Source organism: Vitis riparia, chromosome 12 (genome assembly GCF_004353265.1).
Source record: "Vitis riparia cultivar Riparia Gloire de Montpellier isolate 1030 chromosome 12, EGFV_Vit.rip_1.0, whole genome shotgun sequence".
In the NCBI taxonomy this organism is placed as follows: domain Eukaryota; kingdom Viridiplantae; phylum Streptophyta; class Magnoliopsida; order Vitales; family Vitaceae; genus Vitis; species Vitis riparia.
This window is the reverse complement of record NC_048442.1, coordinates 14974337-14985819: the sequence shown is the minus strand read 5'-3', so window position 1 is coordinate 14985819 and position 11483 is coordinate 14974337. Positions and strand designations below refer to the sequence as shown.

General features: G+C 33.9%; 1 protein-coding gene and 1 pseudogene across 1 annotated transcript; both read right to left on the bottom strand.

Moving 5' to 3' along the window:
- Positions 1 to 49: 49 nt before the first annotated feature.
- On the bottom strand, positions 50 to 3534 carry LOC117926178 (receptor-like protein 7). Its single transcript, XM_034845256.1, has one exon. It carries the CDS (start codon positions 3142 to 3144, stop codon positions 190 to 192), a length of 2955 nt encoding a protein of 984 aa, XP_034701147.1. The 5' UTR covers positions 3145 to 3534; the 3' UTR covers positions 50 to 189.
- Positions 3535 to 5910: 2376 nt separating this feature from the next.
- Positions 5911 to 11040, bottom strand: LOC117926005 (annotated as a pseudogene).
- Positions 11041 to 11483: the final 443 nt, after the last annotated feature.

The window sequence follows — 11483 nt, the reverse complement described above, 5'->3', positions numbered from 1 at the left end:
GTCTAAGCTTTTGGTGTCACAACAGCACATTACAACTAATACTTTAAAATGACAAGCTAGTTACATTACTTCTTACACGCAAATCACCATAGCTTTTTAACCATTCCATATATATTAATACTAGTCCATTGCTTCTTCCACATTTCAAAGAAAGAAAAAGGGAACGAAACAATATAGTCACACACTAATTCAATTTCTCCCTTGTTGTTGTTGTCCTAAAGTCTTCACAAACCATTCATGTTTCCTTGTGGTAAAGATGTATCCAATAATCACTCCAAAGACTAGCCCACTTCCATATCCCATCAACACCACTTTCCTATCAAACCCGCTGGCAGGCTCCAGGTCTTGACCCTGTTCAGAGATTGATGGTTGTGGTGATGCTTGTTTAGGATTTCCACATTTCCTTATCAAAGGATTTCCACACAATCCTGGGTTTCCCTCATAGGAATCACTTTGAAATGTATCAAATTGTTTCCCTTGAGGTATGGGTCCTGTGAGATTATTGTGAGAAACATTGAAGAACCCAAGGAATGTCATCTCTGTTAGCTGCTGAGGGATCTCTCCTAAGAGGTTGTTTTGAGAAAGGTCCAGTGCCTCTAGCTCTGTTAAGTTTCTCAAGGATGTAGGGATGCGACCAGTGAGACTGTTGTAGGAAAAGTTGAGCAAATGAAGCCCCTTAAGGGTCCCAATGGAGGTTGGAATCTCTCCTTTGAATTTGTTGCTTAAGAAATCAATTGCTCTAAAGATACCAGGGATCTTTTCATACACCCTCTCCATGCCTTTGTTTGTCATTGTCATTGAGTATGTGTAGTTGTCATATAACTTGTAAGTCTGGGTAGCAAAACCTGAACTTGCTTGCATATATGTGAAATTGTCTGCATCAATACTTTTCATGGCAATCCAATCTAGGAAGTACACTGATGGCAAATTACCCGAAAAACTGTTGTATGAGAGGTCAATGATGCGCAACTTGGGAAACTCAAAATTGGTTCTGGGTTTCCCTATTGCACCGTGGAATCTGTTAGATCGTAGAATGAGAACCTGTAACTCTGGAAGGGCTCCCAACCAGAAGGGAAAAGTATCACTGATCTGATTGTTTCCCAGGTTGAGACTCTCCAACACAGTACAGTTGGTCAATGATCTTGGCACTGGCCCCTCTAACAGATTTTGACTCAAATCAATCATCTTCAATTTGCTTCCTACTTCAAAAGCTTGAGGAATGGCTCCATGAAAGTTGTTGCCTCGTAGATTTAGTACAGATAGAGAGTTACTCAAGTTGCTCAAACATTCAGGAATCATGCCACTTAGGGTGTTATTGGATAAATCAAGCATGTGAAGAAGACTCAAGTTGCAGAACAATGGTGGAATTTTCCCTGTGAATCTATTATTTTCCACAAAATAGGTAGAGATGGAAGACGGAGGAACAGGGAGTGATCCTTGCAGCATATTAGAACTAAGCTCCAGATACATTAGACTAGCCCAGGGAAGGACAACCAAAGGCTGCTCAAAGCCTATTAAGAAGTTGTGAGCAAGGTCCATAAGTGAAAGGGTTTCTTTACCTATGTTCCAGATCCATTTCGGTATCTTCCCATGAATTTTGTCGTTTGAGAGCTTTAACAGTTCCAATTCATCTTGGTTCCTCAGGAAATGAGGGAACTCGCCTAAGTTGCACGAAGCCAATCCTAAAACCTTAAACTTGGGACCAGTACCATTGCTACTGGTGTCAGTTCGTAACAATAACTTGTTATCTGATAAACCAAGTCGAGTAAGCTTCTTGAGCTTAAGAAGCATGTCCAGCTCCAATATGCCAGTCAAGTCATTTGAACGTAGATAAAGAATTTCCAGATTTACTAGTTCAAATATTGAGCTTGGAATTGGACCATGTAAGTTGTTATACCCAAGAGCTAATGATGTCAATCGGGTCAAGTTCATGATCCAAGATGGAATTTTACCAGTTAGCTGATTAAACTCCAGGCTTAGATAATCCAGTTGTGTCAGGTTTGCAAGAAAAGGGGGGATCTCACCTTTCAAATTGATACTGTCAAGGCCCAGATGAGTGAGTTTTGTTAGCTTACCAACCCAATCCATGGCTTCACCACTGAAATTATTGGAAGATACTTCCAAGAACGTAAGTTGGGAAAGATTTGCCAAGGAAGAAGGGATTTGGCCCCTGAAAGAGTTCCTGGAAAGGTCCAGATGGGTTAGCTGGGAAAGTTGACCAATTGAAGATGAAACCAAACCTGTGAAATGGCATGAGCTGATATCCAGTTCATTCAAGGAATAAAGGTTATCAACTGAAGCTGGGAGCCCCCCTGAGAAGCTTGTACCTGCGAGAGTCAACAACTTAAGGGGACTGGTTTCTTGAAATTCAGGCAAATAACCTGTCAGATCTGGATTGTTCCTCACACTGAGAAATTGTAGGCTTGGAAGCTGCAATATGTCTGTGGGGAATTCACCAGACAATCCACAATTTTCGAGAAACAGGGATGACAGGGAAGAGTAATTTGCCAGGGTATCTGGTACTGGAGAAGAAATGTTCACTTGGCTGAGGTCAAGGTTCTTTAGGTGGATCAATTTCTGCACTAGATTTCTTAGGTCAGGTTTCTGGAGCTTCAATTGATTTTGTGAGAGATCAAGGAAAACCAGTTTGGACAGTGCTAAGACCTCAGATGGGATTTGGCCAGAGAATCTGGAAGAGGAGAGGTTTAGACTTCTTAGACTGGAAAGCTGGTCAACTGCAGATGGGATGTTAGAGTAATTGAAATCATTATCAGAGAGATCGAGACTTTGAAGATGCACAAGGAGGAAGAGGGTGCTGCTGGAGTTGATAGAACCATAGAGACAACTGCTGCCAAGGTCAAGGCCGATCACGTGGCCAGTGTTCTTGTTGCACTCAACCCCGTCCCATGAGCAGCAATCACTACCTTCTTCAGATTTCCAAGTTGCAACTTTTGGATAAGCAAAAGGATCATCAGAAGCATGCTGAGCAATCACAAAGCTCTGCTTGAACTCAAGCAAGGCAGAGCTCTCATTATCATCACATTGTGGCTGCATAGAAGAGGTAGAGTTTGTCACCATCAGATGAAAACATAAGAGTAAAATCAGCAAGTGCACCAGCATGAAGAGATACACAGATGACACCATAATCTCTAATTTACTTTAGCACTCTTGGATAAGAAAGAACTTGTAATTCAAGTCTTATGCAAGGTTCTGGCTGACGTTGAGTCTAGCTCTCCTTCACATGTTTTCAACAAATTTAAGAAAAGGACAAAGAAGTTGGTGGATCATTGTAGAGTTTCTAGTGCCAAAAGTCAAGAAGATACATGCAAAAGACTTTTGCAGAGCGGCAAAGTGATGAAAGAAAGAAATAATGATGAAAAGAAGTGATAAAACTGTGATCTACAGTTATGGGTTGATTACAATCCACAAGCTAGTTGTACTGGTGCTTAAATATAAACCACCCAAGCTTCTTTACATCCTACAGAGTTGTGCTAACTCATCCCACTTACCCAACAAAACCACAAGTTAAAAACCAACGAGAAGGGCCAAAAAATGAAAAAGAAATAATACAATAATACAAAATAGATACATACATCTAAATTGTGTTTGCATACATTCAATCTCTATTTCCCCGTCTGCTCTTCTTTCTACATTTTCGTTGTTGTCTACCAAAAGTCCAAATGGGTTAGTTGGGTAAGGCTGCCAAAGGAAGGTGGGATTTGACTCGTAGAATGGTTGTTATGAAGGTCTAGATAGGATAGCTGGGTAATGTAACCAAGTAAAGTTGGAACAAACCCTGTGAGATTGCATGAGCTCAAATCCAATTGAATTACGGAACCAAGGGTCCCAATAGAAGCAGGTAGCTCACCAGAAAAACTTGTACCAGCAAGATACAAATTTTTTAGGGGACCGGTTTCTTGAAATTCAGGCAAATAACCAGTTAGGTGTGGATTGTATCTCAAACTAAGAAACTGTAGGCTTGGTAGCCTAAAAATGTCTATGGGGAATTCACCATGCAGCCTACATCTTCTCAAAAGGAGCGATATCGAAGAAGATAAATTTGCCAGGGTCTCAGGAATTGTAGAAGAAATGTATTTTTAGGTGGCAAAATTCTGAACCAGATCTCTCAGACCGGGCTTTTGAAGCTGCAACATTGGATTTAGCGTGAGATCAAGGACAGCCAATTTCAATAGTGTAGTAGGCTGTTGGAGGAGTTGATAGTACCATAGAGACAACTGCCACCAAGGTTAAGACCAATCACATGACCAGTATCAATGTCACACTCAACCCCATCCCATGAGCAGCAATCCCTACCTTCTCCTTGGGGCGTGCCACTTTGCAACTTTTGGATAAACAGAAGGATCAACAGAAGCATCCTCATCGATCAAGAAGCTTTGCTTGAACTCAAGCAGAGCGGAGCTCTGACTAGCATGGCATAGTGACTGTTGCATGGAAGAGGACGAGTTAGCCACCATTGGTTGGAGACATAAGAATAAAATGAGAGAGCGCATCAACATGAAAAGATACAAAGATGACTCCCATCTTCTCTGTCTTTACCACGCTCGTGGATGAGAATAACTTGTGCCTGATGGGGGGTTTTATAACCAGGATCCCAAGTCCTGTGGAGAGAGAACTGGAACAGTTAAAAGTCACCCTCAAGTTGCAGTGCTAGCAACCCAATATGGGCATATAATTCCACCTGTCCTTGACACAACCAGATGGGTTAAGTTCACAACCATATTACTTAGGTCAGGATTTTGAAGCTGCAACACGTGGTTCGATCAAGGAAAGCCAATTTAGATGGGACTATCAGGGTGTTTGGCAAATTTTAATGACTTAACATGATTTAATAATTTAACTTTTAGTAAAGTAACTTAAACTTTATAGCTTAAAACTATTTTTAAATTTAAGTATTAAGTCAAAATGATTAACTTAATTTTAATATCAATTTTTTTTTGTTTGTTTGCCGGCACTAATGGTAATATATTTTAGAATTATGATTTTACAATGATTCATTTTTTATAATAAATATTTTATAATTATATTATATATTTATAATACTTTAAATATAGATGTTTTACAAATAAATTTATTATTTAAAATTAATGAAAATAAATATAAGTTAAAATCAATGAGGATAAATATGTCAATTTGATAATTTAAAATAAATTTTAAGTTAATTTTATTAAATAATCTTAATACTTAAAGAAAAAAATGAATAATAAATTTTAAATTAACAATTTAAGAACAATTTAACTTAAATATAACTTAAATTATTAAGTAATAAATATTAAATTTTATCAAATATAGACTTTTAACATGATGTGGCTGAAGAATTGGGAAGAAGTTACTTCTCAGCCCGTAAAGCTGGCTGATTCCATGTGGGATCTCAAAGTATTGGTGGTACTGAGGAAGAGTATAATTATAACTTCTAAGGTTAATGTAGATGGCTAGGCATATTTTTACTCAGCAAACTACCCTAAGGTTTGCAAGTAGAACAGCCTTAAGGGACTTGGACTGCTGCTCAACTTCCCATAAAATAGCTTTAACTCCAATAGAAGGCAGCTATCATTTTGCCTTTTTCATTTTTGAGGTACAAAGACCAATCTAATAGATGCAAGCCAGCTAGTTACATCACTTCTAATATATAAATTACTGAAGTTCATATTAATGTGCACAATTTCATAAAAGAAGGAAATGATGATAAAAAAACTCATGAGACTGAACAACATTCAGTTTGTAGTTCAATATTATAAGCCATGAGTATATACATGCTACATGACCTCAGTCCACTCACCGATGAAAAGTGAAACAAAAGTTCAAAACACCACGACATAGTAAGGAAAGGAAGAGAAAAAAGGAAATATGAAACCCAACAATGGAAGCAATATACATAGATCAAGAGACCTTTCAAGGAAATTGTGGTTGGATAAACTCAGCCTCTATGCCCTCTTTTTGCCTTCCTTCTCCATTTTGGTGCCTCCTTCTGAAGGTTTTCACAAACCACTCATGTTTCCATGAGGTCAAGATGTACCCAACAAAAACTCCAATTATTAGCCCACTTCCGTATCCCATTAATACAATTTGGGGAGAATTGTGTTTTGGACCCAGTTGAACCCAAAAATTAACATTTGGTCCATATAACTTCCATAATTGATGGAAATGATATGAGATGTTAAAAGACTAATATATCCTTCAAATTTCTATACATTACCTTTTAAGGATATAAAATAGTGATGGACTAAAATATCCAATGACTTTTTACATAAGTTTTTTTTTTTTTTTTGTCTTTATTGCACCACTATTCATGCAGCCATAATAATTCTATTTTAACAATTTGGATTTTTCATTATTTAAAATTTTTATATAACTAATTGAAAATCAACATTATTTTCTATTTTAAATTATAAATAAAGAAAAATTATGTTCAAAAACTATTTTAAAAAATACTTTCTAAAAAATAGTAATATGATTTATATTTTTTATATTTTCTTTTTGAAAAAACATTTAATTAAAAAATGAAAACTATTTTAAAAAATAAAAATTGAAAACCTTATTTAGTACTATTTTTTATATGAAAATAATTAAAAGAATTAAATTTTATTCATTGATTATCCATTTTTATTTTTTTTCCATTAGTTATTTTAATAATAAAAAAAAATAATATGTTTACAACTAAACAAAGAAATTGATCAATTATGTGTTTTTTGTGGGACTATCTTTTATATGAAAAATAATTAAATAACTAAATTATATATATTTATTACTCTTTTTAATTTTATTTTCTTTATTTATTTTTGGTCTAATAGAAAACTTTAATATATCCACAATTAACAAAGTAATAAATCAATTGTGCACATTTTAATCTATTAAAATAAATTACTTTCTAATTTAAAATGAAACAAGTAAATAAATTTGGGGTTATTTCTATTTTTTTAACATATCTTATATCAATATTTTTTATGATTAAATAAATTTTTAATTTTTTATTTCTTTAATTCCAAAAATAAAATAAAATAAATAAATAAATTTGAAAAATTTCAACTGATCTTATATTCATATTTCTTATGGTTAAATATATATTTTTATTCTTTTTTCTTTATTTCCAAAAATAAAAGGAAATAAATAAATAAATTTGGCTTAAATAATAATTTTTAAGTAATTTCTTTATCTTATTTTTAATTATATTTTGCATTGAAAATAAAATAAAATAACGTTTTATTTGAGTCACTGTACAAGGTATTTACACTAAGTGTACATGACAAATATACTAACTGTATAAGGATGTACAAGACTATTATTTGTGAAGGATTTTAAGTGGTTTTGAAAAACTTATTTGTTTATTTTCCCTAACCGATGATAAATGACATTTTTTACACACATTGGTTAAGCATACATTCATCTCATGCACTTTATTTAACTTGTATATGGTCATTTTAATAGGTACATCACTTATGATGATTGTAAAACAATATTATACAACAATTTTTCTTCTTTTTTAAAACCAAATCAATGCAAACATGGTTAACCGACCTATTGTCAGATATTCGTGAGATGATGTATGAAATTTGAGTTATTGTACAAGGGTATTACACTAATTGTACAAAACAAATTTATTAATTGTACAAGGGTGTACAAGACTATTTTTTGTTCAGAATTTCAAGTGATTTTGAAAAACTTTCCCATTTTTTTCCACTCAAATATTTTTTCCCCACTCAAATTCTCTCACTCAAGAATTGTTTCGAATTTTATTTTAAAATTTCATCATCAAATTTTTGTAATTGCATATTTTGTTTTTGTAGTTTTAGCAATGTTCTTTCTTTCCACTATTTTTTTTTTTTTTTTTGTGAAATTTTATCCAAATGAATCTATATTTAAAATTATAATCATATTTATCAAATTTTTTACTAAGATTATCTTTAATTTTTTAAATATATTTATACTCATTTATTTAAAAAATGAAAAACTAATTTTTTTTGTAAACATATTCTATTACCTTTCAAGTAAAAAATTAGAGAAGTTTGACGGTCAATAAAAATAAATAAATACCACTTTCAATAATTTTTAGATAACATTTTATATAATTTATTTTATTTGAAATTTAATTTCTAAAGTTTTACTAAAAAATTGTACTGACAATTTTCTTGTTGTGAATCAAAATACTTTGCATTAGTATATCTAGATAAGAAAAATTATTAATATAATATTAAAACTTCATATCTTAGTTATTTTTTTCAATAAATTTATCTTTTTAAAATAAAAACATTAAAAATTAAAAAGCTAAAAGGATATATATATATATAATAGAGTGAAGTGATAGTCAATTTTAATTTTTTTAAATATGGTTAATGTAGAAAATATAAAAAATAATTAAAAATAAGAGAAAAATATAAATGAAAGGGTAATATAAATTTAAAATAAAAAATAAAAAATAAAAAATAAAAATTAAACTAAAAAATAAATACAAAAAGATAAAAAATATTTGGATGAAAAATCCCAAAATTTTTATCATTGCTTATAGTAAGAGCAAAAAGATTCAATATATATATATATAATAGAGTGAAGTGATAGTCAATTTTTTTTTTTTTAAATATGGTTAATGTAGAAAATATAAAAAATAATTAAAAATAAGATAAAAATATAAATAAAAGGGTAATATAAATTTAAAATAAAAAATAAAGCTAAAAAATAAATACAAAAAGATAAAAAAATATTTGGATGAAAAATCCCAAATTTTTATCATTGCTTATAATAAGAGCAAAAAGATTCAATATCTTTAAAAATGAAAAACAAAAAAACATTATTACTTTTTATTTGACATAAAATAGAAATATAGATTGGAAGAAAAAAAAAGTTAGAAATAAGTAATACTTGATAGGAAATAGAAAAAGGAAAAAAAAAAATACAAAAAAATTGAAATTCACACTCGCTTTTGCTTATGTAAGGGTTAAGGGTATTTTAGGGATTAATGAAGGACAATATCTTTATCTTAATTTTCATACTTTATTTGGGTCTTGGGCTTAAATATGCATGATATATGGACCAAATGTTAATTTTTGGGCCCAAAACACAATTCTCCCTACAATTTTCCAATCAAATTCACTTGCTGAACTTTGTTGAGGGATTGATGGAGCTGGTGGTGAAGCCTCAGAATTTCCACATGCCCTTGACAAAGGAACACAATCCTAGGTTCCCATCAAATGAAGTATTTGGAAATGTTGCAAATTGTTTTCCTTGTGGTATAGGCCCTGTGAGATGATTATGAGACACATTGAAGAATTCAAGGAAAGTGAGCTGCACTAGCTGCTGAGGTATCTCTCTTGATAGCTTGTTCTGAGAAAGGTCCAAGGCCTCGAGCAGGGTCAAGTTTGCTAAGGATGTAGGGATGGGGCCTGTAAGAGCATTATTGGAAAGATTAAGTGCTTGAAGCCCCTTGGGATTCCCAATGGATTCCGGAATCTCTCCATAGAATTTGTTGCTTGAAAGATCAATGATTGTTAAGATGTCAGGGATCTTCTTATATTCCCTTGTCATGCCCTTGTTCATCATTGTCATTGAGAACGAGTAAGGGTCTTTCCATGAATATTGTGGGACTTCAAATTCCAGATCTGCTTGGATATAGGTCAAATTATCTGTATCCACAATTTTCATGGCATCCCAATTTTGGAAGTATTCTGAAGGCATATTACCTGTAAAACCATTGTAAGAGAGGTCAATGATGCGCAGCTTGGAAAACTGAAAATTGGTTTTGGGTCTCCCTATTGCACCATGAAATAGGTTGGATCTCAAAATGAGAACCTGTAACCTCGGAAGAGAGCCCAACCAGAAAGGGAAAATATCATTGATCAGATTGCTTCCGAGAACAAGCTCCTCAAGCATCATGCAATTGGCCAATGATCCCGGTATTTTCCCTTGTAGTTGATTCTCACTTAAGTCGATCATCCTCAAATTGCTTGTTTCGGTGCATGTTTGAGGAATGGAGCCATGCAAGTGGTTGCCTCTGAGATTGAGTATAGACAAGGAAGAGCTAAGGTTGGTCAAGCATTGGGGTATCCTGCCACTTAAGCTGTTACCAGACAAATCAAGCAAACTAAGGGAACTCATGTTGCAGATCAAAGGTGGAATTTGTCCAGACAGTTTATTTCCAGAGACTGAATAGTCAAAGGTTGATGGTGGAGGAACTGGGAGTGACCCTTGCAGCATGTTAGAACTGAGGTCTAAAATGTGCATCCTGGACCATGGGAGAACAGCTGGAAGTTGTTCAAAGCCTGTAAGGAAATTACCAGAAAGTATTAGAGTCACTAGGGTTTCTTTGCTTATGTTCCACATCCAGCTTGGAATTGGACCATGAATTTTGTTATTAGAAAGGCATAACACCTCCAATTTATCTTGGTTCTGCAGAAACTCAGGAATCTTGGTTAGGTTGCATTCATCCAATCCTAAAATCTTGAGTTTAGGGAGAGTAACATTGGTATCGTTTTAACTAAGCAATGATAACATGTTGTTTGATAATTGGAGATAAGTGAGATTTTTGAGCTTCTTTAACATGTTGAGGTCAACCGTCCCGTTCAAGTAATTTCCTCGTAGAGAAAGATAGCGAAGATTTACTAGTTCAACTAATGAACTTGGGATTGGACCAGAGAATCCAGAATAAGAGAGATTGAGACTTCTCAGCCTCGAAAGCTGACCAACTCCATATGGGATCTGAGAGTGATTGAAATAATTGTCAGAGAGGTCAAGCCTTTGAAGATGAACAAGACTGAAGAGGCTGCTGCTGGAGTTGATTGAACCATAGAGATGACTACTGGCAAGGAGAAGGCCGATAACATGACCAGTCTCCCTGTTACACTCAACACCATCCCATGAGCAGCAATTACTTCCTTCTCCATGGGATTTCCACATGGAAACTTTCGAATAAGCAGAAGGATCATAAGAAGCATGCTCATCAGTCAAAAAGCTTTGCTTGAACTGAAGCAAGGCTGAGCTCTCACTATCATGGCACAGTGGCTGCTGCATAGATGAGGAAGAGTTAGTCACCATTAGATAAAAAGACGAGAATAAAAGGAGAAAACGCATCACAATGAAGAGATACAAAATTGACCCCATAATTCAATTCAGTCACTTTACCAGTACTCTTGATTAAAGTAGGAATCGGATAATGAGCTTTTATAGATAGGAGAAAAGTCCTGTGTAATGGTTTCCGGAAGTGATGAAGAACGCCTTGTTATGCCATAATAGACGTGTCCCTCAAGTCATTAGTGGAGCTTGAAGGCAAATTTCAAAGTCTAAATAAATAAATAAAAAGCTCATTTGCAGAAGGGGGCATAGTAACATTTCAAGTAGTCTCTGCAAACTGGCGGAGTCAAGCTCACTTTTTTTTCCAAGCTCAGGTGGCAGACATGAAGAGGCTGGCCAAAGAATTCTTCCAATGGACAGAAGAACCGTGTTTGAAGTCTTCAAATTGATAAATAATAGTTTTTTCA